The 27,253-nt window shown below is 47.1% G+C and overlaps 1 protein-coding gene across 5 annotated transcripts in view; it reads right to left on the bottom strand.

Annotated features, from left to right (window-relative positions):
- SLC14A1 (solute carrier family 14 member 1 (Kidd blood group)) overlaps positions 1 to 27,253 on the bottom strand; it is a 96,444-nt gene that overhangs the window by 33,576 nt on the left and 35,615 nt on the right. Inside the window, exon 1 of one of the 5 annotated variants that reach the window (XM_040336223.1) lies at positions 17,778 to 17,957. The exons of the other annotated variants lie outside the window; for them this stretch is intronic. Within the exon in view, the coding sequence (XP_040192157.1) occupies positions 17,778 to 17,780 (3 nt within the window). The 5' untranslated portion in view covers positions 17,781 to 17,957. Of the gene's footprint in view, positions 1 to 17,777; positions 17,958 to 27,253 lie in introns of those variants that run through there. 5 annotated transcript variants of the gene reach the window in all.

Raw genomic sequence — 27,253 nt, 5'->3', positions numbered from 1 at the left:
CATTTTTGGAAATATTGTAATTTTCAAAGCGAAAAGTGCTATAAAAATGCACCGATTACTGTGAAAATGACAATGGCAGTGAAGGGGTTAACCACTAGGGGGCGCTAAATGGTTAAGTGTGTACTAATGTGTTTTTTCTAACTGTAGGGGGTGTGCCTGGACGTGTGACATCACTGATCATTGTTCCCTATGACAGGGAACAGACAATCAGTGACAAGCCACAGAGAAGAACGGGGAAGGTTTGTTTACACTTACCTCTCCCCGTTCTTCAGCTCCTGTGACCTGATCGCGGCGATCAGGTCTCCGGTTCCCGCGGGCGCGGTCACAGAGCTTCGGACCAAGTCGCAAGCACGCTGGGCTCTTAAAGGGGACGTACCTGTACGTCCATGTGCCCAGCCGTGCCATTCTGACGACGTATATCGGCGTGCGGCGGTCCTTAAGTGGTTAAACAAACAATATCTAAAATAGGCCCCTAGATGTACCTATTTTGAGGTGTCCCAGTAACTGTCATCCATCCTCCCCCCTTACTGCCCTGTGCCTGGATTGATACAGGGCCTGTTTCCATATTCTAGCATTGGGCATTTCCAATTGGTGGACCACCAAGAATAAGCTAATCAAATCATTTAAGTTCTATAAGGATTGGTTACCTAAAAACAAAATTTGTTACCTCTATTTCCACCCATTTTCATGCAAAGTGTTGATTTGGGTTAGCTTCCCCAAAAAAATGGGTCCGACACTTTTTTTTTTTATTCTCTTTGAAATTCTGAGAACCAGGGGCTAGCGTATCTCTAGATACGCCGCCGTAATTTCAAATCTGCGCCGTCGTATCTTTACGCCGATTCTCAAAGGCAGATACGTTGAAAAAATAGGCTTCCTCCGCCGGCGTATAATTGTGTGCAATTTTACGCTGGCCGCTAGGGGCGCTTCCGTAGATTTCAGCGTAGAATACGCAAATGCGCTGGATACGCTGATTCACAAACGTACGTGCGCCCGGGGGAATTTTTTATGTCGCTTGCGTAAGGCTTTTCCGGCGTAATGTTGCTCCTGCTTCTATGAGGCGTACGCAATGTTAAGTATGGACATGTCGAATTTTGAATTTTTTACGTCGTTTGCGTAAGTCGTTCTCGAATAGGGCTGGACGTAATTTACGTTCACGTCAAAACCAATACGTCCTTGCGGCGTACTTTGGAGCAATGCACACTGGCATATGTTCACGGACGGCGCATGCGCCATTCGTAAAAAAAACGCCAATCACGTCGGGTCACCATCCATTTACATAAAACACGCCCCCCTCATCCTCATTTGAATTAGGCGCACTTACGCCGGCCCCATTTACGCCATGCCGCCGTAACTTAGGAGGCAAGTGCTTTGTGAATACAGCACTTGCCTCTCTGATTTACGGCGGCGTAGCGTAAATACGATACGCTACGCCGCCGTAACAATGCGCCCGGCTACCTGAATCTAGCCCCAGGACTTTTCAGGGAATACCATTGAAGTCTATGGCGGAGCATTTGGCAGGCAGTGAGGCTGCACATTGACTTCTCGTTGCCTTATTTAACCCCGCACCAGCCCAATTTGCACGTGGTTTCGGGGAGCTTGCAGAAAAGTTCTATTCATTTGAATGGGCCTTCTTCGTCAGGGGGGGGGGGGGATCATTTCTGCCATGGCTGAAAGGCAAAGCATCACGGGCGTGACATTTTATTGCAAATATCATTAGATATTATCAGAGGCTGTCAGGTAGGCTGTACGGGGCTCTGTGATTTCTAACAGCAGCCCTGATAATCATTGTTCTTTTTTAACCACTTCCCTATTGTCAAATGATGTCCACAAGGTGGCTCTGCCATCCTGGGTGGACGTCATATGACGTCCTTGGGCCTCCCGGCCACTAGGGGGGCGCGCGCGCCGCGTCCTGTGGGTGCCTATGCACATGCCTGGCGGCCGCAATGACCTCCAGGCACCCATGTTTGGCAGTCACAGAGCCAGGGACGTGGATCTCTGTGTGTAAACACATAGATCCACGTCCTGTCAGGGAGAGGAGACCAATGGTGTGTCCCTTGTACATAGGGACACGGATCGGTCACCTCCCCCAGTCAGTCCCCTCCCCCTACAGTTAGAATCACTCCCTAGGGAACACATTTAACCCCTTGATCGCCCCCTAGTGTTAACCCCTTCCCTGCCAGTCAGATTTATACACTAATCAGTGCAGATTTATAGCACTGTTCGCTGTATAAATGTGAATGGTCCCAAAATAGTGTCAAAAGTGTCCGATCTGTCCGCCGCAATATCACAGTCCTCATAACTGCTATTACTAGTAAAAAAATAAAAATAAATTAAATTAATTGTCATAAATATAGCCCCTATTTTGTAGGCGCTATAACTTTTGCGCAAACCAATCAATAAACGCTTATTGCGTTTTTTTTTTTACCAAAAATACATATTCTTCTACATAGCAGCCTAAACTGAAAAAAAAAATATATATAAATTGGGATATTTATTATAGCAAAAAGTCAAAAAAAATATTGTGTTATTTTTCAAAATTGTCACACAAACCAATCAATATACGCTTATTGCGATTTTTTTTTACCAATATGTAGAAGAATACATATCGGCCTAAACTGAGGAAAAAAATATGTTATATCATTTTTGGGGATATTTATTATAGCAAAAAGTAAAAAATATTGGGCCAGATTCACAAATGAGATACGACAGCGTTTCTCCTGATACGCCGTCGTATCTCTGTTTCTATCTATGCGACTGATTCATAGAATCAGTTACGCATAGATAGCCAGAAGATCCGACAGGTGTAATTGTTTTATCTTAGGATGCAATACCGCGGCCGTCGCTGGGGGGAGTTCACGTCGTAAACCAGCATCGGGTATGCAAATTAGGAGTTACGGCCGATCCACGACGGTTTTTCGCGTTCGCTACGTCGCCGCTAGTATATTTTCCCGTCGCATAGTTACACTTTTTTTTTGGTGCCTTAACTTTAGTCAGCAAGTGTATTGCTGTCTAAAGTATGGCCGTCGTTCCCGCGTCGAAATTTAAAAATCAACGTCGTTTGCGTAAGCCGTCCGGGAATACTGAAGTACGCTACGCGCGTCGCCGTTCAAAAAAATGACGTCACGGCGCACAAAGCACGGCGGGAGTTAGTGAACAAAAAACGCAGAGGTGATCAAATACCACCAAAAGAAAGCTCTATTTATGGGGGAAAAAAGGACGTCAATTTTGTTTGGGAGCCACGTCGCACGACCGCGCAATTGTCATTCAAAGCGTGACAGTGCTGAAAGCTGAAAATTGGCCTGGGCAGGAAGGGGGTGAACAAAAGGAAAACAAAAGTATATTTTATATATATATAAAAAATCCAATAAAACATTTGAATCAACGGTACATAAAATAACAATGTTCTTTGGATCCCATTGAGTTGGACACCAGGTGACATGTATAAAAACTGATACAAATAAATGCCGACCGCAGCAAACAAAGACCTGGAAGAGGAAGAAAATATACTTGTAAATGTCACTTTGTAACAAGTCTGGGCGATACTTGGAACATTGACTTTTTGCTCTGCATACCAGTCCTGTACAGGAGGACAATCCCAGGAATGAACAATATATTATAGTTTTATAGACGGCTGTGCATTACCGTCCACACTCCGTATTAAAGTTTACAGCTCCCGTTACTATAAAAGGCCAAGATAAGTCTTTCCACTGTGTCAATAGTCAGCATTTTCAGTAAACAAAACTCTATTCCCGGTTTAAACAGTTTCTTACATGTAAAAAAAATGATATACAGTTGTGCTCATAAGTTTACATACCCTGGCCGAATTTATGATTTCTTGGCCATTTTTCAGAGAATATGAATGATAAACACAAAAACATTTCTTTCATTCGTGGTTAGCGATTGGCTGAAGCCATTTATTATTAAATCAACTGTGATTACTTTTTTTAAGCACTTCAGCCCCGGACCATTTTGCTGGTCAAAGATCGGGCCACTTTTTACGATTCGGCACTGCGTCGCTTTAACTGACAATTGCGCGGTCGTGCGACGTGGCTCCCAAACAAAATTGAAGTAATTTTTTTCCCACAAATAGAGCTTTCTTTTGGTGATATTTGATCACCTCTGCAGTTTTTATTTTTTGCGCTATAAACAAAAATAGAGCGACAATTTTGAAAAAAATTCTATAATAAAAAAAAAATTATATATATATATATATATATATATATATATATATATATATATATATATATATATGTGTATATGTATATGTATATCGGCGTATACTGCACACTTTTTTGCCCTGGCAAAATCAGGGCAAAATCGTGGGTGCGCGGTATACGCCAATACCCGCGCCGAGTTTGAATACTGCGCCGGCATATACCGAGCGCAGTACACTCGTGTATCGTCAGGGCAGTCTCGGCTCCTCTCGCGCTGACGTCCTGGACGTACAGGACGTCAGCGCGAGAGTTGCCGAGCCTGCCCAACGATACACGAGTGTACTGCGCTCGGTATATGTCGGCGCAGTATTCAAACTCGGCGCGGGAAACGAGCGGGGAGGACGCGAGGACGCCGCAGACGGACGCCGGACCCGACGAGGCCGCCGATGGACGCCGCTCAAGACACCAAAACTGTAAGTACAAAAAATCTTTTTTCCACAGGAATTCGGGGCAAGTTTAAGGGTGCGCGCTATACGCGGGAGCGCGCTATACCCCGAAAAATACGGTATATATATATATGATAAAAATGTTTTTTCTCAGTTTAGGCCGATACGTATTCTTCTACATATTTTTGGTAAAAAAAAACAAAAAAACAATCGCAATAAGCGTTTATTGATCGGTTTGCACAAGGCCATTTCATGTGGCCCTCACACCTCTCCTGCAGCTGCGCCAACCCCCTTGTCTCTGCCCCCACCTTGTCTCAGCAGTCAACAGCAAAGAGGAGGACATAAGTCCTCTGCCAGATCCTACGCCTCTCCTTACAGCACTAGGGAGGCTCGTCTCTGCCCTCCACCACCTTCCCTGTCTCAGCAGGTGGCAGCAGAGAGGAGGACAGAACTCCCACAGGTTCTGTGCAGCTGCAGCATCTCCCTAGCTGCCTCTGCCTAGTCTTAGCATTCAGCAGACTCCAACTCCCCCCCCCCTCTGGTCCTCCTCCAGATCCTGCACTTTCAGTTTCCCAGCTTCTTTCCGGCAGCAATACAAAGTAAGAGGTGTGCACTGTAAAGTATGTAAGAATGGGGGACTCTTGACTTTTTAATGTAAGGGGGAATGGGGTGCTCTGGACATCTAGTCTTACAGATACAACCGACCATAATGCTGATGTGGCTGATAATGATGCATTTGACACCCCTGCTTTAAAGTATAAATGAAGGAAGCGACAACAGATGGAATGCTTGCATGGTGACCTCATCTATAGGCTTACTGCGGGACATTCATTGTCGGTCGGGATGGCCCCGATGCTTGAGTCAAACCTAAGTTCAACTCGAACATTGGGTGTTCATTTGTTCACAAACAAACCGAACATATGGGGCATTCGCGGCAAATTCGAGTGCTGTGGAGAGCCCTGTAACGGCTACCCACTGGTAGTGAGGGGTATCGGCCGTTGGAGACGTCCTTTTTGCTGACAAGTTATGATATGCAGGTACCGCCGGTATATCCCATCGAACGCCCTTCCAAGAAACGAGACGTGCTACGTTTGAAGGGTCAAGCAGACTGACTTTATTTGGCATATTTCACCTGCTTATATCTGGTTACAACTGTTACAAGAACAATGACAGTTTCCGCCCCCCCCCCTTTTCCCAGTAGGGGGCTTCAACACAGACCCCCTGAAACAATGACATCTCCTTGAATTAATCACTTGACCAGTTTCTAGACGCTTCGGCACCTCACCCCACTTAACATTTCCTGGCCAGGCACATAGAATTCAATTAACCTTTAAAACAATTATCACTCACACATAATCCCCATCAGCATACACCTCACAGGGGGGCTGTTTGCCTGCACACAAAAGAAGAGTTCATTATCTATGCGAAGGGAACATTAGCATTCAACAATGAAAGAGACTTGTCCAATTAACCCTTTGAGCTCAGAATACAATGTGGTACATCCAATGGTGACAAGCCATGCAGTTCCTTGTAGTCCCCCTGCACGAAGATTATAACTGTCTCGGCAGCATGCATGTGTCCGTTACACTACTCCCCCTTTGTGGAACACTCCGGCAGACCCGGATTGATCTTTTTCGGATCAACTTGGGGATGTCCGGTCTGCTGTTAGGGTAAAAGTTCAGTTTGCCTGGACAGTCCGTCGGCATTCCCATTGAATCTGCCAGGGCGGTATTGGATAGAAAAATTGTAGGGTTGTAGGGCCAAGCTCCATCTTAGCAAGCGCCCATTATCTCCGGCTACTCGGTTCAGCCATACTAGTGGGTTATGGTCCGTGATCAGGGTGAATTCCTGACCATACAGGTAGGGTGTGAGCTTCTTTAAGGCCCAAACCAGGGCTAAACATTCCTTTTCCACGGCCACGTAGCTCACTTCCCTGGGTAATAGTTTTCTACTCAGGTACGCGACAGGGTGTTCTCCTCCATCCTCCCCGATCTGGCTTAGAACTGCCCCCAGTCCATACATGGACGCATCTGGGTCTCCTGGCCTGTTGTAGGATCATCTGTGATACGGGTCTGTGAGCGGGTGGTCACGGGGCAAGCTGCATCAGGTGTAGGTAGATACGCCGAAGTCAGAGGGCCAATGTCGTTGCCCAGCACAACCTCGGCCGGTAGGTTGTCCATGATACCAACGGTGGTCTTTCCTGACCCGACTCCCCAGTCTAAGTGCACCCGGGCGGTGGGTAAGCGGAATACAGCGCCCCCTGCGACCCGGACGGCAATTGTACGAGTGGAGACGTTCTCTGGCTTTACCAGATGTTTTTGAACCAGAGTGATAGTGGCCCCGGTATCTCTTAAGCCTTGTGCTACTTGTCCATTCACCCGTACCTCCTGACGGTGATGCTGACGGTTATCTGGGGAGGCAGCTTGTATTGGGTCTGCCTCATACAAAATCCCCAGACATTCCTCCGGGCCCCCCTCGGTCTCCAGGCAGTGGGCCGCAGAGGGACGTGATGGAGTGACTTCTGTGTTGGGTGTTGTACGTCTCCAATTGTTATTTGTAGCTCTTAGAGGGCAATAACGAGCAATATGTCCCGTGTTGCTGCAGTGATGGCACGTCACCCTAGACGAAGCCCGGGGGTAGTTGTTAGGCCCCTGAGGACGTGGTGGTCCTGGTGGAACTGGAGCCCGAAACTCTGGGCGTGGGGTGACGGTTGGAGTACGCGGTACCACCTTCTGAGCCAGCCGCATAGTACCCTGGCTTACTTTCCTTGTTTCCGCGTACTCATCTGCTAGCCGAGCCGCCTCGTTTAAGTTAGCGGGATGGCGATCTCGTACCCAGTCTTGTATGTCTGCGGCCAGGTCTTGGAAGAAATGTTCCATTAGGAACAGCTGTAATACTTCCTCCCCGGTGTTGGCCTTGCACCCTTGGACCCAATGGGATGCCACCCTTTGTAACTGGTTGGCCCATTCCATGTGGGAGTCCACAGCCTTCTTCTTGGACTCCCGGAAGCGACGGCGGTAGGCTTCTGGAGTTACGGCGTATCGGGTTAGCAGCGCCTTTTTAACTTGCTGGTATTGTAAAATATCCTCTGGGGCGAGAGCCCGAAAGGCTTCATTGGCTTTGCCCGACAATTTCCCCGACAAAATAGTGACTCATTGGTCTGGTGGTACCTGGTGTAGTGAGCACTGCCTCTCAAAGTCCGCCAAATATCCATCGATTTCCTCCTCACTTTCTACAAAAGCTTTAAATGCAGTGAACGGTATTTTCTTTCCTGTAGCAGCAGGTGGGGGGGTAGGAACTGCAGGTGTAATGGGCTGTCTCGCTCTTACCAGTTCCAGTTCTTGTCCCCTCTTCGTTTGTATTTCTTCCCTTGCTTCCCGGAACAGCTGGTTGATAAGTTCCACGGACGTTTCTGGATACAAGGATAATCTCCGCTGTACAATCCCAGTAATTACATCTTCCTCGCTGACCGGTGCAAGGGGCTCCGTTCCTTCCATGGATCCATCCATTTCGTCCAGCTCCAGCAGGTCAGCTATCAGCTCCCTCCGTGGTCTGTTGCTGGCGCTCCTACCACGAATCTCCAATAGATCTTTCAGTGTGGATCTTTTCAGCCTGGCGTACTGCGACTCCATTCAGAACTTGCTCTTTGGATAAAAGAACCATCCCACTGCTACCAACCAAATGTAACGGCTACCCACTGGTAGTGAGGGGTATCGGCCGTTGGAGACGTCCTTTTTGCTGACAAGTTATGATATGCAGGTACCGCCGGTATATCCCATCGAACGCCCTTCCAAGAAACGAGACGTGCTACGTTTGAAGGGTCAAGCAGACTGACTTTATTTGGCATATTTCACCTGCTTATATCTGGTTACAACTGTTACAAGAACAATGACAGTTTCCGCCCTCCCCTTTTCCCAGTAGGGGGCTTCAACACAGACCCCCTGAAACAATGACATCTCCTTGAATTAATCACTTGACCAGTTTCTAGACGCTTCGGCACCTCACCCCACTTAACATTTCCTGGCCAGGCACATAGAATTCAATTAACCTTTAAAACAATTATCACTCACACATAATCCCCATCAGCATACACCTCACAGGGGGGCTGTTTGCCTGCACACAAAAGAAGAGTTCATTATCTATGCGAAGGGAACATTAGCATTCAACAATGAAAGAGACTTGTCCAATTAACCCTTTGAGCTCAGAATACAATGTGGTACATCCAATGGTGACAAGCCATGCAGTTCCTTGTAGTCCCCCTGCACGAAGATTATAACTGTCTCGGCAGCATGCATGTGTCCGTTACAAGCCCCATAATGCACTGCGAGATCGCAGTGCATTGACGGCTGCTGATTGGCCAAAGCACGCACCTCACCAGCATGCTTTGGCCAATCACAGCTCGATCTACAATGTACCGCGTACACATTTACATGGGGGGTGGGCGGGATCTGGGGCCCCCTTGTTAAAGGGGGCTTCCAGATTCTGATAGGCCCCCACCCGCAGACCCCCAAAACCACCGGGCCAGGGTTGTGGGGACAAGGTACTTTGGGGAAGACACCAAAGCACCCTCACCATGTTGAGGGCAAGCGGCCTGGTATGGTTCAGGAGGGGGGGGCCCTTGCTCGTCCCCCCCCTTTCCTGGCCTTTCAGGCTGCTTGCTCGGATAAGGATCTGGTATGGATCTTGGGGGGGCCCCACACAAATTTATTTAAAAATTTTGGCATGAAGTTCCCCTTAAAATCAATGCCAGACCCACACTGTTTTTAAAAAATGTTGGCTTGGAGTACCCCTTAAAATCCAAAGCAGACCAGAGGGGCCTGATATGGACTGGGGGGACTCACGCTGTTTTTTGCCTTGATTTTTCATCTTTTTTATTGTTTCACTTTAAGCATTGTTAAAATCACTGCTTCTGAAAAAAAACTATTGTTTTAAAAACTTTTTTTGCATTGATATATGTTGCCTGGAGCAGTACCCAAACACTTTTTATGACAATAACTTGCATATAAGCCTTTAAAATTAGCACTTTTGATTTTTCATGTTCGTGTCCAGGCATGTACTGGCCATTGGGACTACACTACAGGGAGTTTCCCGGTGGGCCGATGGCTCAGCGGGCCGGTTTCGGTGACAGCCTGTCAAAGTAATTGCTGTGCAGCCCATTAATTTGAGCACCGCTGTACTGCCTATAAGAGAAATAAGACTTTAACCGCTTCCCGACCGCCGCATGTAGATATACGTCGGCAGAATGGCACGTACAGGCACATTGGCGTACCTGTACGTCCCTGCCTTTCCGCGGGTCTGGGGTCCGATCGGGACCCCCCCCCACTACATGCGGCGGTCGGATACTCTCGGGGAGTGATCCGGGACGACGGCGCGGCTATTTGTTTATAGACGCTCCGTCGTGATCGCTCCCCGGAGCTGAAGAACGGGGAGAGCCGTATGTAAACACGGCTTCCCCGTGCTTCACTATGGCGCTGCATCGATCGAGTGATCCCTTTTATAGGGAGACTCAATCGATGACGTCAGTCCTACAGCCACACCCCCCTACAGTTGTAAACACACACTAGGTGAACACTAAATCCTACAGCGCCCCCTGTGGTTAACTCCCAAACTGCAACTGTCATTTTCACAATAAACAATGCAATTTAAATGCATTTTTTTCTGTGAAAATGACAATGGTCCCCAAAATTTCCCAAAATTGTCCGATGTGTCCGCCATAATGTCGCAGTCACGAAAAAAAATCGCTGATCCTTGCCATTAGTAGCAAAAAATATATATATATAAAAATGCAATAAAACTATACCCTATTTTGTAAACGCTATAAATTTTGCGCAAACCAATCGATAAACGCTTATTGCGATTTTTTTTTTTACCAAAAATAGGTAGAAGAATACGTATCGGCCTAAATTGAGGAAAAAAAATGTTTTTATATATGTTTTTGGGGGATATTTATAGCAAAAAGTAAAAAATATTGCATTTTTTCAAAATTGTCGCTCTATTTTTGTTTATAGCGCAAAAAATAAAAACCGCAGAGGTGATCAAATACCACCAAAAGAAAGCTCTATTTGTGGGGAAAAAAGGACGCCAATTTTGTTTGGGAGCCACGTCGCACGACCGCGCAATTGTCTGTTAAAGCGACGCAGTGCCGAATTGTAAAAACCCCTTGGGTCATGTAGCAGCATATTGGTCCGGTCCTTAAGTGGTTAATAAGGTTTGCATGTAGGGTTTGCTTGTTCTGGTGTGAACCGAACCGGGGGGTGTTTTCCACCCATCCATAGTTGTTGACTGTCTCGCCTCTCTCCTGAAGCTGGCTGCTGGGAGCCAATCATGTGACCAGACCGGAGCGACTATAGAATAAGTAAGTATAAGCATCTTCCTTTCACAGGGTAGTTGTATAGATATTAGGAGGGTGGTGTGAATTGTTTAAAGCTTAGTTAGATCTAGCCTGGAATTTCACTTTAATGCTTCCAGAACAGCTCCATCAGTAGCTGTAGAAAAGCCAGCTTAACACACATGTTGGAAAGATTGTCCCTGCAGTATCCTAATCCCGCATACACTTACGCAACAGCATGGGCTCCAGTCCACCAGGCCTCAGTTATAACAGGAGAGCATCTGATTTCTGACGAGCCCCTGGATGCAGTAACGTCGGGCATTCCTGCCCTGGTGTCAGCTGTCCAAGTTTACATTCGTAGGCTGCTGCGGATTGGTCATAAGCCAGCCTCATACTAAATCCCTCACGTCAACTGCCAGCAGTAGTATGGCAGTTTTACAATGCTAAACCGCTTATCCAATTTCTAAACTGCTGCATTTGTAAATTTCAAAAGCCAATATAAAAGGAATAGTAATGATAAAAAGCACTTTTTTTTTAAATATAATTCTCCTTTAAGGGGGGCATGGTAGGGGGTGTGTCTTATGACTACATCATTTTGCTACCAGGTGTCCTTCATTCCCATCCCAGAAAGTTGGGAGGTGTGCATTATCATTGAAAGTGAAAGGAAAGAAAAATCACAAATTATGGGCTGTCCCAAGAAAAGTAATAGAGTGGAAATCTTCCAATGGGGACACTAGTTTTGGTGACCTAGGGGTCCCCAAAGGAATTTATTTATTTATTTATTACTATTTATTTGGGAAGCGCGCATATACCACCGGTCGGTGGTGCCAAAGCATTTTGTGACAAAATAGCCCGGATGTTCTGGCGAGGGGAGCATAAATAAAAGAGAAGGGAGGAAAAAAAAACAAGAAATCAGCGAAGAAAAATTGGCCTAGGATTGAAATGCTTGGCAGAATAGCCAGGTCTCCAGCTTCTTCCTGAACGCATATAGGCTTCGGGAGATGCGAATGTTAAGTGGGATTTGCTTCCAGAGAGTCGCCCCCGCAGAGCCAATCCGTTTTCCTCCTATAGAAATTAGCCTGTCAGTATTGCCAATGAGTAGAGCTTTGTCGGCTGAGCGAAGACAGCGTCTAGGTATATAGTGTGGAGTCAGATCTGATAGGAACTGTGGGCCCAGCTGGTGGTAGCCCCTGTAGTTCAGACAGAGGATTTTAAAATCGGCCCGTTTTGTAACAGGGAGCCAGTGAAGTTCTTTGAGCACAGGGCTGATATGGTCTTGCTTTTGGAGATTGTAGATAAGCCTGGCTGCTTGATTTTGCACCAGCTGCAGTTTCTTGAACCATTTCATTGGAATGCGTAGTAGGACTCCATTTGAAAAGTCAAGGCGAGAAATAATTAGGGCCGGGACTAAGTCTTTCCTCTGGTCTTGGGTCAGGAGATGTTTTGCCTTGCGGATAAGTCATAGAAAATGGGAGGCTCTCGAAACCGATTGTCTAACCTGGGGAATCATACTTAGTTTTTCGTCCAGGATAACCCCCAGGACCGTCACCTTATCTTTCGGTTTTGGTGTCAAGCCCAACTCAGTGGGCCAATTTTGAAGAAAGTCGGTCTTGCCTTTTCCAACTATCATGACCTCTGTTTTGTTACCATTGAGGCACAGTTTGTTGATGGTCATCCAGTGGTAAATGTTGCGCAGACAATTGGCCAATCTTAAGGGCATGTCAGGGTAAGTTAGATCATCGGCTACCAACTGGACGTCGTCCGCGTACAAATGGAACCAGAGACCATGTTTAGCAATAATGTCGGGTAAAGGCCTAAGATAAATGTTGAAGAGAATGGGGGACAGGGCTGATCCCCGAGGGACCCCATTCTCCACTGTGGTAATCGGGGATAGAAAAGAGCCCATCTTAACTTGGTGGGTGCGAGCTGTTAAAAAATCACGGAACCAAGCAAGGGCGGTATCTCCCAGCCCGAAAGAGGACTAGAGTCTGGATAGCAGGATGGAGTGATCCACGGTGTCAAAGGCTGCAGACAGGTCGAGCAGCACCAGGGCTACGGACCCGCCCGCATCCACCACGTTAAGGAGCTTCTCTCGAGTGGACAAAGCTACCAGCTCGGTTCCCCTCCCAGGGCGGAAGCCCGACTGTAGATCATGGAAGAGCAGGCCATCCTCACAATGAGTTTGGAGCTGGAGAAGAGCCACTCTTTCGATAACTCTAGCTAAAAAATGAGAAGCTGAAATGGGTCGGAAGTTGTTAGTGTCGGTCGAGTCCAAGTCGGCTTTTTTTAGAAGTGGAGTCAGAAAGCCGTGTTTTAGAGTTGTTGGAACAATCCCATGTTGGAATGCCCTTAACCGCTTGCCGACCGCCTCCTGTGTATATATATAAACACACACACATGCGTTGGCAGAATGGCATGGCTGCGCAAAGAAACGTACAGGTGCGTTGCTTTGAATTTGCGTGCGCGCCCCTGCTGCGAGCTCCGTGACTGTGCCCTGGGGGACCCGGACTCAATGTCCACCAATGTCCCGCGATCGTATCACAGAGCTGCAGAACAGGGAGATGCCCATGTAAACAAGGCATTTCTCTGTTCTGCCTAGTGAAAGGACACAGATCTTCTGCTCCCTGTCATCGGGAGCAGTAATCAATGTTGTGTCACTCGTAGCCCAGCCCCCACACAGTTAGAATCACTCCCTAGGTCATATTTAACACCTTCCCCACCCCCTAGTTGGTTAACCCCTTCACTGCCAGTGTCATTTACACAGTAATCAGTGCATTTTTATAGCACTGAATGGTCCCAAAATAGCGTCAAAAGTGTCCGATGTGTCCGCCATAATGTCGCAGTCACGATGAAAAAAAAAAAAGAATGATCACAGATCACACCATTACTAATAAAACAATTATAATAACAATGCCATGAATCTATCCCCTATTTTGTAGACGCTATACCTTTTGCGCAAACCAGCCAATATACGCTTATTGCAATTTATTTTTTACCCAAAATTTGTAGAAGAATACATATCGGTCTAAACTGAGAAAAAAAAACACATTTATATCTTTTTTAGGGATATTTATTAGAGGAAAAAGTAAAAAATATTGTTTATAGCGCAAAAAATAAAAACCGCAGAGGTGATCAAATACCACCAAAAGAAAAAAAGGACGTCAATTTTGTTTGGAAGCCCCGTCGCACTACCGCGCAATTGTCATTTAAAGTGACGCAGTGCCGAATCGCAAAAAGTGCTCTGGTCAGGAAGTGGAGATGGAGAAATCCTGGGGGTCCACAAGGAATTCCCTTAATTTGCAGGTGCCTCCATGCCAGCATACGTATGATAGCAGCCCTGCCTACTTCCGCCCACAGGACCAGTGCATAGCTATAAAAAGTTATCATCCACACAACAGCCCATTCCCTTTTTTCCCGTCATGGAACTCACAGTGTGAACAGGGGCGTTGCTAGGTGCCAAAAAGACCAGGGTCTTCAGCCCGAAGCCAAGCCGGCACGGGGGGGTTGCGGGCGCGGCCGGTGGAAAGGTGCAGGGTGACCTACCTGACACATACCCAGAACCCAGACCTACGTGAGTGTGTGTGTGTGTATATGTCAGTACACACTGACATAACCTGCATACACTAACACTGACCTGTCCTGACTACACTGACCTGACCTGCATACACTACACTGACCTGACCTGCATTGCATACACTGACCTGACCTACATACACAATCACTGACCTGACCTGACCACACTGACCTGACCTGCATTGCATACACTGACCTGCATTGCATACACTGACCTGACCTACATACACAATCACTGACCTGACCTGCATACACTGACCTGACCGGACCACACTGACCTGCATTGCATACACTGACCTGACCTGCATTGCATTGCATACACTGACCTGACCTGCATACACTGACCTGACCACACTGACCTGCATTGCATACACTGACCTGACCACACTGACCTGCATTGCATACACTGACCTGACCTGCATTGCGTACACTGACCTGACCTGCATACACTGACCTGACCACACTGACCTGCATTGCATACACTGACCTGACCTGCATTGCATACACTGACCTGACCTACATACACAATCACTGACCTGACCTGCATACACTGACCTGACCTACATACACAATCACTGATCTGACCTGCATACACTGACCTGACTACACTGACCTGACCACACTGACCTGCATTGCATACACTGACCTGACCTGCATACACTGACCTGACCTAACCACACTGACCTGACCTGCATTGCATACACTGACCTGACCTACATACACAATCACTGACCTGACCTGCATACACTGACCTGACCTGCATACACAATCACTGACCTGCATACACTGACCTGACCACACTGACCTGACTATACTGACCTGACCAACATACATACACAATCACTGACGTCACCTACCTCAGCGGTGGTGTGCGGTGCCGGCATGCCCAATGTGCCCGTCATAGCGATGGAGCCAAAGAGGAGAGGAGAGCCACCAAGCAGGGAGTGGGGATGTGGTGGGCAGCCGTAGTGCCAGAGGAGAGGAGGCTCAGGAGCTGTGGAGACTCCGAACCGAGCGGGGATTGGACCGGATTGGACCAGTGGGATGTCCATCATTGGCGCTGCAGGCTCCAGAAGGCGGGACCTGCTCTGTCACTCGGTGGCGATCGGAAACAAAATGGTCCCTGCTCGGCGGCACTCGGGGCTATGGCCGAGACTCAGGGCTTTTCATTGACCCATTCAGGGCTCCAGCCTCCCCAGCCCACCCCTAACAACGCCCCTGAGTGTGAAGAATGAGGATGAGCTCAGGTGTGTTCACAAACCCCATGTGCAGAGCCTGCCAGAAAGTTGGCACTGCACTGCGCTAATCACAGGCATTGAGACATTTTCCGATCTCTGCACCCGTGCATTGTGACAATGTCTCACTGCCTGTGATTAGCGCAGCGGCGACTTTCTGGTGGGCCCTGCATGTGGAGTTTGCGAACAGACTGCAGCTCACCCTCACATTAGGGTAACCAGACATCCCCGGTTCCCGGGCGACAGTCCCCGGGTTAAGGACACTGTCCCCGGACCAAATCTGTCCCCGGTTTTGTTCCCGAATTGGATTTGAACAGGGACTGGGGCAATTTCAAAGACAGTCAGTGCAGAATAAAGAAAATCTGAATCACACCCCCCCCCCCCCCCCCACTCTGCTGCTCCTACTAGCTTAGGGGGGTGTATTTCCCCCCCCATTATCTGTGCCCCTTTCTGATGATCATGTGCTGGTTGGAGCGGAGGGAATATTTCTTCAGTTTCGGGTGCATTCCCATTCATCCCTGCTCGCATGTTCTTCTGCATTGGCTCAAGTCCCAGCCAGCCGCCCGCCTGCTTATTTCCTTGCCTTCCCTGGCGGAGTGATCTTCCTCCGCTCCCCACCCCCCCTTCTCAAAAATCAGCTTGTGCTGTAACGAATCACAACACAGTGATTGGACAGAAGAGGTGGGTTTTATGATTTCTCCAATTACAAGCAGAGCAGGGGAGCGGTGGCTGTGTCAGATTCATTTCGAGACATGAATTGGAATGAAGGTGCCCGGGACAGACCTGCAAAATGCGGGACTGTCCCGGGCAATCCGGGACACGTGGTCACCCTACCCCCCAGTAGTAGCTGGGGCTTGGAGAGTGAGACTTGACAGGCTGTGATGCGGCCGGTGGCAACGGGCAGAGAGTCGCTGATTGCAGCCATTACTATTAGAAATAATATGTCCCTGGATTTAATTTTAAAAATATGGTCACCTTACCTTACATGTAATGTACACAGTGGTCGTCTGGACTGTGGTCTGAGGGGAGGCCTGTAATGTACACGGCGGTCTAAGGGGGGGGGGGGCCTGTAATGTACATGGTGGTCTGAGGGGAGGCCTGTAATGTACACGGTGGTCTGAGGGGAGACATGTAATGTACATGGTGGTCTGAGGGGAGGCCTGTAATGTACACGGTGGTCTGAGGGGAGGCCTGTAATGTACACGGTGGTCTGAGGGGAGGCCTGTAATGTACACGGTGGTCTGAGGGGAGGCCTGTAATGTACACAGTGGTCTGAGGGGAGGCCTGTAATGTACACAGTGGTCTGAGGGGAGGCCTGTAATGTACACAGTGGTCTGAGGGGAGGCCTGTAATGTACACGGTGGTCTGAGGGGAGGCCTGTAATGTACACAGTGGTCTGAGGGGAGGCCTGTAATGTACACAGTGGTCTGAGGGGAGGCCTGTAATGTACACAGTGGTCTGAGGGGAGGCCTGTAATGTACACAGTGGTCTGAGGGGAGGCCTGTAATGTACACGGTGGTCTGAGGGGAGGCCTGTAATGTACACGGTGGTCTGAGGGGAGGCATGTACACGGTTGTCTGTGTAATGTACTGCACGCGGTGGTCTGAGGGGAGGCCTGCCCACAGGCGCAAAATGTTGTAAAACTTTGTAAAACTCCACCAGCATTTTATGTTGCTTTTGTTCCTTTAACATTTTTTTTTTTTTTTAACAGTTAGCTATTAATATTTGATTATTTATGTTCGAAGGTATCCTACGTGTTGTCATCATGCAATCCTTTACCGTTCTGAATTGTTAATTCATATTGTTATTGTTGAACCACAATTCTTTGGTAAGAATAAAATACAAAATATGCTTTGACAAGTTTTTTCTCTATCTTACTAACATTTGGTAGTTATATCCCCAAAAATTCTAAGAAGTATCTTTTTTGATTTTTATCTAATGGACGAAATGTGAGAAATAAAATATACATCATACAATCATTTCATAAACACATACACTGCATATATCGTTTGAGGAAAATATGCTTATAAAATAGTTTTACCATTTTCCAATAAAAAAAAAATGTCCCCAGACATTAGTTGTGTGTTACATCTCCTCTCGAATGGGCTGCAGCTGCGCTGTGTTTCAGTATGCATTCTAGTGCAAATTTTGGAAGAGAGAGCCAAGTGTCTACATTCAAGAGAATAACGCATTATGCTGAACAGGTGAAGTAGACAAAGCTCACATGGGGTCTATCTTTGGTTTGGGAAAAAAATCCCCCCAGTGGCCATCTTGGAGTGAGGCAAGACTACCTTGAAGCCATTTTGGAAGTGGGCAAGGTGAGAAGTTTGCCAGGAGTGGGAGGCAGGAAGAAGAGTTGAGGAACATGGGGTTAAAGACCCAGCAGCTTGATAAGGAGTTTACATACCAGCACGCCCATAGCCGTAAACCCTGAATCAAGGGCCATTTCATGCTGCCTAGTGAATAGATATGTCCTTACTCATGTCTCGGTGTGCCATTATTATTAAACCTGACTAAATGTCAGTGTTCCAGCTGCCCTGCATAACAAAGATCCACATGGTTGATGGTTCCTATAGGTAAGGGTCATCAGATCAGGTAGGTATTTTCTGCTAAAAGAGTGCATTCAGGTGCTAACTGACCTCTCCCTTGACTAATGAGCCCAGCCCGTCCCACTGACAGGAATATGCGTGAGATTAGCATCAGACATCCAATCCAAGGTAGAGAAAATTCTCTTCCATACTGCAAATGCCAACACTATGGCTTGAAGAGTGTGTCAGGACCACCTTAAAGCGGAGGTCCACACAAAAATGGAACCTTTGCTGCCCGGATTGCCCCCCCCCCTCCGGTGTCACATTTGGCACCGTTCAGGGGGGAGGGCATAGCGGATACCTGTCTAAGACAGGTATTTGTACCCACTTCTGGGCATAGATCCCTGCATTATGTGTGGGAATCTACGCCACGTCCGGCGCCCCCCCTCCCTGTCTTCTGGGAGACACACAGGTCCCAGAAGACAGCAGGGACCAGTGGCATTGCGAGTCGCACATGCGCAGTAGTGAACCAGGAAGTGACGCCGCAAAGCTTCACTTCCTGATTCCCTTACCGAAGATGGCGGCGGCAGCATCCGAGAGCCGGGGCAGAGGTCGGCTTCGGGTGCCGACAATGCGGGCGCGCTGGACAGGTAAGTGTCCTTATTTTAAAAGTCAGTAGCTGCAGTATTTGTAGCTGCTGACTTTTTAAAAAAAAAATAAAAAAATGTGGTCAACCTCCGCTTTAAAAAGGCAGCCAGAGATCTCCGGCCCATTATGCTTCGCCACAAGGAATTGCTGTGAATCCTGGGTGAAGCTGCATTTACAGCATGAATAATGTGTCAAGCATGCTTTAAAGAAAATTAGGCCCCTTTCACACTGGGCGGGAGGTGCGGTGGCAGTAAAGCGCTGCTATTTTTAGCGGCGCTTTACCGTAGGAATTGCGGCGGTATTCAGCCGCCAGTGGTGCAGTTTTACCCCCCCACTAGCGGCCGAAAAAGGGTTAATATCGCCGGCAATGCGCCTTTGCAACGGGAGGGTATTGGCCAACACAAAAATGACTCAAGCTTGAAAACACATGAAAAACGCTTCAAAAACTTGCAAAAAACACCTTCCTTTGTCTTCACCCACCTCCATTGTTCATGGCCCAGCCGTGTGTTTACAGGTCACCCATTTTATTTATTATTTTATTGCAATTACCTAACCACTTAAGGACCAGGCCTATTTTTGACACCTGACATGATATTTTTTTTTCTCAGGCACCCTAGAGAATACAATGGCGGTCGTTGCAATACTTTATGTTGCACTGTATTAGCGCAGCGGTGTTACAAGCGCAATTTTAAATAAAAAAAAATAAGAACCCTGTAAAGTTAGCCCAATTTTTTCCTATATTGTGAAAAATGATACTACGTTGATTAAACTGATACCCAACATGTCACGCTTCAAAATTGCGCTCGCTCGTGGAATGGTGACAAACTTTGGCACTTAAAAATCTCCATAGGCGACATTTAAAAAATTCTTCAGGCTACCAGTTTGGAGTTACAGAGGAGGTCCTGTGCTAGAATTATTGCTCTTGCGCTAACGATTGCGGCGATACCTAACATGTGGGGTTTGAACACCGTTTTCATATGTGGGCGTGACTTGGGTATGCGTTTGCTTCTGCGTGCAAGCCCCGGAAGGACGGGCACTTTGAATTATTTTTTTTTTTTTTGTTATTTATTTTACTTCTTAGTTTTGGATTACTTTCATTCCTATTACAAGGAATGTAAACATCCCATTTAATAGAAAAAAAAGCATGACAGGTCCTCTTTAATGTTAGATCTGGGGTCAAAATGACCTTTATATTTACACTTAAATAGCTATATTCAGAAAGAGTTAAGCCGGCGTATCAGTATATACGCCGTCGTAACTCTGAATCGAAGCCGTCGTATCTTTAAGTGTATTCTCAAAATGAGATGCACTTAAATCTAGCTAAGATACGACGGCCTGCGCCGTCGTATATTAGGTTTCTATTCAGGCCGGCCGCTAGGGGCGTGAACGCTGATTTACGCCTAGAATGCGTAAAGCAGCGAGATACGCCTATTCACGAACGTACGTTTGCCCGTCGCAGTAAAGATACGCCGTTTACGTAAGGCGTTTTCAGGCGTAAAGTTATTCCACCAAAAAGCTGGCCTAGCCAGTATTAAGTATGGATGTTGGTCCCACGTCGAATTTTGAAAATTTTACGTCGTTTGCGTAAGTCGTCCGTGAATGGGGCTGGACGTAATTTACGTTCACGTCGAAACCAATAAGTCCTTGCGGCGTAATTTGGAGCATGCGCACTGGGATACGTCCATGGACGGCGCCATTCGTTCAAAACGTCATTTACGTGGGGTCATGGTTTATTTACATAAAACACGCCCACCTTTTCACAATTTGAATCAGGCGCGCTTACGCCGGCCCATTTACGCTACGCCGCCGTAACTTAGGAGGCAAGTACTCTCTGACTTACAGCGGCGTAGCGTATATGCGATACGCTACGCCTGCACAAAGTTAAGCCAGTCTTTCTGAATCTGGCTAACTAGCAATAAAAAAATTAAATTGTCCCTCTTTAACCACATCAATACCAGCCCATTGTAAAATGACGTCCACAAAGGACCTCTAACGATCCGGGTGGACGTCATGTGACGTCCTGGGCTTTGTGGGGGGGATATCTGAATGATGCCTGCAGCTAGAGGCATCATTCAGATATCCTTCTCTTCTGCCGACGATTCTGCATAACGTAAGAACGATCATAGCGGCGATTCCACCACTAGATCGTTCTTACAGGCGGCGGGAGGGGACATCCCCCCCTCCCGCCGCCATCCGGTGCTTCTCCGGGCTCTCCTGTGCCATCGGGGGCCCGGAGAACGAATCGTCCATTGCTGGCAGGAAGCATAGAGATGACTGGTGACCAGATGGTCACCAGTCATCTCTATGACCGTCGGAGGACCCGGGCGCGATGTGATGACGTCACGCCCGGGTCCCCGTAAGTAAACAAAGCCGCAATTGTGGCTGCTAAGCAACAGTAATCATGAGATCGGTGATTTTTTTTCAACGATTTCATGCTTTCCAGCCTGGAGGAGAGATGTGCGGTCTTATTGACCCCGCCTCTCTCCACAAGGGATGTTTACATTCCTTGTAATAGGAATAAAAGTGATAATAAAAAAAAGTGTAAAAAAATAAATAAATATGTACAAATAAATAAAAAATATTTTTTTTAACGCCCCTGTCCCCAGTAGCTCGCATGCAGAAGCGAACGCACACGCAAGTCCCGCCGACATATGTAAACGCCGTTTAAACCACATATGTGAGGTATCGCCGCGTGCGTTAGAGTGCCAGCAACAATTCTAGCACTAGATCTCCTCTGTAAATCTAAACTGGTAACCTGTAAAAAATTTCAAAGCGTTGCCTATGGAGATTTTTAAATACCGAAGTTTGGCGCCATTCCATGAGTGTGCGCAATTTTAAAGCGTGACATGTTAGGTATCTATTTACTCGGTGTAACATCATCTTTCATATTTTACAAAAAAATTGGGCTAACTTTACTGTTTTGTTATTTTTTTAATTCATGAAACAATTTTTTTCCAAAAAAAAGGCGTTTGAAAAATTATTGCGCAAATGGCGTGCAAGATAAAACGTTTCAATGACCATCGTTTTTATTCCCTAGGGTGTCTGCAAAAAAAACATATATAGTGTTTGGGGGTTCTGCGTAATTTTCTAGCAAAAAGATTATGATTTGGACATGTAGGAGAGAAGTGCCAGAATAGGCCTGGTATGGAGGTGTGTATAAAAGCCCGGTATTGAAGTGGTTAAGGTCGCTGGGCGGAAGCGACGTTTGACGTTCGCTGCCGTCATCCAATGGCATGCGCAGGAGTGACGACATCGCCGCTATCTGCTGCCATAACCCCGGTATTTAACGTCAGGACCAACGTATATCGGCGGCGGGCGGTCCGGAAGTGGTTATATAGTGCTGTCAATTTATGCCAATATATCTTGCACATTCACATCACCCATGGCAACCAAAGTAAAATTGTGAATTAGGGGGCCACAGGAAAATAAAATAAAGGAACTTTAATAAAACTTGGATATGATATAAATGTAACTTACATTCTGCCCACTGTGGGTAATTTGCTGGTAATCTCACCTTGTGTAGCCAATCAACACCTCATACCGGTAGCAGAATCTCCCTCTAGCACAGGCTCGGAGTGGGTGTTGGGGCCTATGTGGACAGGCTTTGAGTTTGGGTTGATGACATCAGTTTTAGACACTTCAGAGATCAATAAGAGCTTGTTCACATTAGGGAGTGCAGTAAGGCCCCGTTCACACTTGAGCGACACCATCGCATTGCATTTTTTGGCATGTTTTCGGAGCGGCGCCATTCATTTGAATGAACGCCCCCTCCACTCTGAAAACACGCTAAAGAAGCTCCTGTACCAAATTATGGCACTGAGCCAAGTGCCTCAAAATGCTTGGCTGCTACCCATCATTTTTTAGGGTGCCATTAAAGGTTCCTGTAGCTGCTGACTTTTAATAAGGACACTTACCTGTACCTGTCCTACTCGCCCGTGAGGTCAGCCCCCCGTGGCCGATCCTAGCAGCTCCCGGCGCCGCTATTCTCAGTAAGGCTGCATTCACACCTGAGCGTTTTGTCGCCTGAAGCCTGAACCTATAAAACGCTAGAGGGGGAAAAAATACATTATTCTCTATGGAGATGGTTCACATCTCCACTCCAAAACGCCTGAAGCCGAACGCCTGAAGCTCAAACAAGTTCTGGACCCTTTTTTGACGCGCAAATCGGGCGGATTTGGACATTTTTGAACGTTTTTATTCCCATAGAAACTAATGGAAACGCTCGATTCAAGCGTCTTGTGCGACAACGAGCGTTTCTACGGGCGTTTTGTCCATTTAATCTGTTCTGTGAAATAGAACATTCACCCAGAAAGAAGATAAAAAAAAATCTACAAACATAGCAACAAGTGATGAAAGAGATGATCATTTTTCCTATTGGCTAAAATAAAAAACGACGAAGTACAAAAACGTCAGACAACGCTGTATGCAAACGCGCAAATACGTGTGAATCCGACCGAAAACGCTACGCTCAGGTGTGAATGCGGCCTAAGGGAAACGGGCAGTGAAGCCGTGCGGCTTCGCTGCCCGTTTCCTACTCTTTGTGAATTCTCTCTGCGATACACACAGTTCCCAGAAGGCAGCACGCCCCATTCACCAGAAGACACCGCGACTAGGGTGGAGGAAGAAGATCCACGGCGGACGATGAAGAGGCAGAGTACGGACTTCCGCATAGCAACCGCTATTTATGGTAAGTATATATAAAAAAAAAATCTATTTATTTTTGGGGGATTTTTGTAAAAAAAAAAAAAAATTCACGGTGGAACTACATTTTAACAACTTAAGGTCGGACCAAAATGCAGGTAAAAGACCAGGCCCCTTTTTGCGATTCGGCGACGTGGCTCCCAAACAAAATTGGCGTCCTTTTTTCCCCACAAATAGAGCTTTCTTTTGGTGGTATTTGATCACCTCTGCAGTTTTTATTTTTTGCGCTATAAACAAAAATAGAGCGACAATTTTGAAAAAATTCTATTTCCTGACAGACTCCATGGCAGCCTACGTGTGGGTTAATCCCGCCTCTCATACCTCATAGGACCCTACTCCCATAAAGCTTTGCTTCTCCCAATAGACTGTGTTCCTTTGTTGTCCTCCTCCTAGGACCTAGGTAGTCTTACCTTTTTAAATATGAAGATTTCTCGAAGTTCCAGTCCTGGTCGTTGCACTCATGGGAGATCTCAGTTTCTGGAGTCCAACAAGTCCCAGCTATTAGCCGGGTGGATAGAGGCAGTATTCAAAACTCCAATGCCTTATAAAGCTTTTTGAACCAGCCATTGGCAGGCAAGCAGTATTGTGGCCAAACGTCCCAGCTATTAGCAGGAGGCCTTCCCCCACAGACGGTTTCCCAGATGGTGCATCTCTGAGCCTCATGGTTCCCAGACTGGACGGATCGTTTTTGGTATCGTATTATCTGCATTTGTTATTGGCAGCCTGTTTATGTTTGTTGTTTGTCTGCGCTAGTGCCCTTCCTGGTTATGGCGGCTGGAGCGCACCTGCGTTCCAGCCTCTCTCCCCTGAGTCTACTGCGCGTGTGCGAGCCCCCTCCGGTTCGCGCATGCGCAGTTACGACTAGTACCGCTGTTCGCGCATGCGCGCAAGGTACTTTCAGTCACGCCGGACACTGCGCAGGCGCACAGAGTACACGGCGGGGCGCGGTGACATCATCAGGAAGCGGCAGCTTTTAAAAAGCTGTCAGTCTCAGCATGTTGTTGGGATCTCCTGACGCATGCTGTTTCTGCTTCCAGGCACATCGCTTGTCGTTTAAGGTAGGTGCCTATTGGCACTCCGTTTTATATCCATGCTGTTGCCTTCTTTGAATGCCTCACCCTTATGGTCATGTTTTCTCTATATGCATCAATTACAGTGTGTATCCCTGCCTATTATGGATGTGTCACCGCCCCCCAGTGGCCAACCCGCACGCCGCAGGTAGGATGGAATTTTTATTTCCTCTACCTGTCTGTTGGGTTTTAGGTGCAATTTTTAATTATTTCCCTACCATCAGCCCTTCTAGGTCTGATCTACAGCCCTCAGTACATGAAGAAACTGTTGTTTCTAGATCGCAACATCGTCACTCCAGATCAAGTTCTAGACATCCAAGATCACCTTCTAAACATCACAGTGATAAAACTAAAACCACATCTGACCGTCATTCCCACCGTCATTCCAGCCATTCTGATAGGAGATTCTGCTGGGGGTGCAGAGCTCAAGTTCCAGAAGGCAAATCCTTCTGTGATCCCTGTTATGCTTGTGCTGCTGGTAAAAGAGAAAATCATGATCAACAGGTGGAGGCTCTGGTCAGAAAAGTGGTTCAGGAATCTCTGAACAAACCTGTTCCCAATTGTAGCTTTCCTTCTCCAATTGTCCCAGCTCCAATCCATATTCAGGATGATTCTGAATTACCGGGTCCTTCTCAGCGTAATCGTTCACCAAGTCTGTCTTCTACTAGTGAAGTAGAAAGTATTGTCAATTCTGCAGGATTTGATTTCTCTCTTGTTCCAAATCTAGTTAAAGCCGTTAAAGCCGCATTAAAGTGGGAAGATCCGGTTGAAGCGCCTTCCAAACAGAGAAAATATTTCAAGCACCTCAAAAAGGAGCGTCCCAGTTTTCCTCTCCTAGGGGAACTTGGAGAAATGATTACTGATGAGTGGACAGCCACGGAAAGGAAAAATTCATTGCTCTCTAAAGTCGCAAAAATTTATCCATTCAAATCTGAAGATGTTAAACATTTGGAATCTGCTCCTTTGATTGACGCCGCATTAATGAGGTTAGTGAAACATGTTACTCTTCCCCTGGAAGACACTGTTTCATTTAAAGACGGTTTGGATAGGAAGATTGATACAGATCTCAAACGCATATACGTCACAGCAGGTATGGCCTGCAAACCAGCTCTGGCCCTCGCAGCCCTATCTAAAGCAATGGAAGCTTGGACGGATGAAGTGGATTCTACCCTGTCAAATCTATCCGATCATGTGTTCAGAGATCTACCACTCCATGAACTCAGAATGGCGACTGCCTTTCTGGGTGAGGCCTCCCTGGATATTATCCGTTTAGTGGCACGGGTCATGCTCTCTTCTGTCACAGCTAAACGTGCCCTATGGCTTCGTCCTTGGGTAGCCGATCCAGCCTCCAAGCAGGCATGGTGTCGGATTCCCTTTCAGGGGTCCTCCCTGTTTGGGAACAAACTTGATAGTGCTATCACCCGTGCCACAGGGGGTAAGTCGGGGTTCCTTCCCCAGGATCGCCGTCACTTCAATCAAAGAAAGTTTTTTCCCAGACAAGACCAGGATCGCTCAAGGGAGGCTCGTCGGTACAAACCTGGTAGAGAGTTCAGGAAGAACTGGAGAAGAAACCAGCCTTCTGGTCAGAAGTCCGCAAAAGGGGCATCTTCTGGTAACCGTGACACCTCTAAGTCCTTTTGATATAGGGTCGGCTCAGACGGATCAAGTTGGAGCTCGACTTCTGCAATTCCGCCATGTCTGGGCAGCCTCAATCAAAGACTTTTGGACAATCAAGACAGTATCCACGGGACACTCCTGGACATTTGTCAGTCCACCTATACTCCAATTTATTCCCACAAATCTACCCTGCTCAGAAGAGAAAAAACAAATTCTTCTAACATACACAAACACTCTTTTGGCCCAGGGCGCCGCCATACACGTTCCAACGGCAGAAAAATTTCAAGGAATGTACTCACCTCTGTTTATGGTCCTAAAGAAGACTGGCTCCTGGAGGCCAGTGATAGACCTGACACACCTGAACACCTTCATCAAAAAAGAGAAGTTCAAGATGGAGTCCTTACTCACAATACGCCAGACGATTCTACCGGGCGATTGGTTGATATCTATCGACTTGAAAGACGCCTACTTTCATGTCCCAGTAGCGGTAGAGTTTCAGAAGTACCTTCGCTTTGCAGTGGGCAGTACTCATCTCCAATTTACTTGTCTCCCGTTCGGGCTTACAACATCGCCTCGAGTGTTTTCAAAGCTCTTACTGGCCGTCGTGGCCTTGATCAGGACAAAAGGCATTCGTCTTCACCATTATTTGGACGACCTGCTGTTACTTTCACAGAGCAAAGAACAACTACTGACACATCGGGCCCAAGTCATCCTTACTCTAACCGAGTTTGGTTGGCTTCTGAACAAAGAGAAAAGTCATCTAGATCCCACACAGTCTCTTGTTTTCCTCGGTGCCCAATTCGACACGGTCCAGAGCACCATTTCCTTACCCTTGGAAAAAATCCCAATAGTTCGGGACAGGATTCGTCTAGCACTGGACTCTCCTTTTCTCAAAGCCTCACTTTGCCTCAAGATAATAGGCACCATGGTGTCCACAATTCCCATGGTAAGGT

This window comes from Rana temporaria, chromosome 1 (assembly GCF_905171775.1).
Source record: "Rana temporaria chromosome 1, aRanTem1.1, whole genome shotgun sequence".
Lineage (NCBI taxonomy): Eukaryota > Metazoa > Chordata > Amphibia > Anura > Ranidae > Rana > Rana temporaria.
The sequence above is the reverse complement of the archived record's forward strand: the minus strand, read 5'-3'. Positions and strand labels throughout refer to the sequence as shown.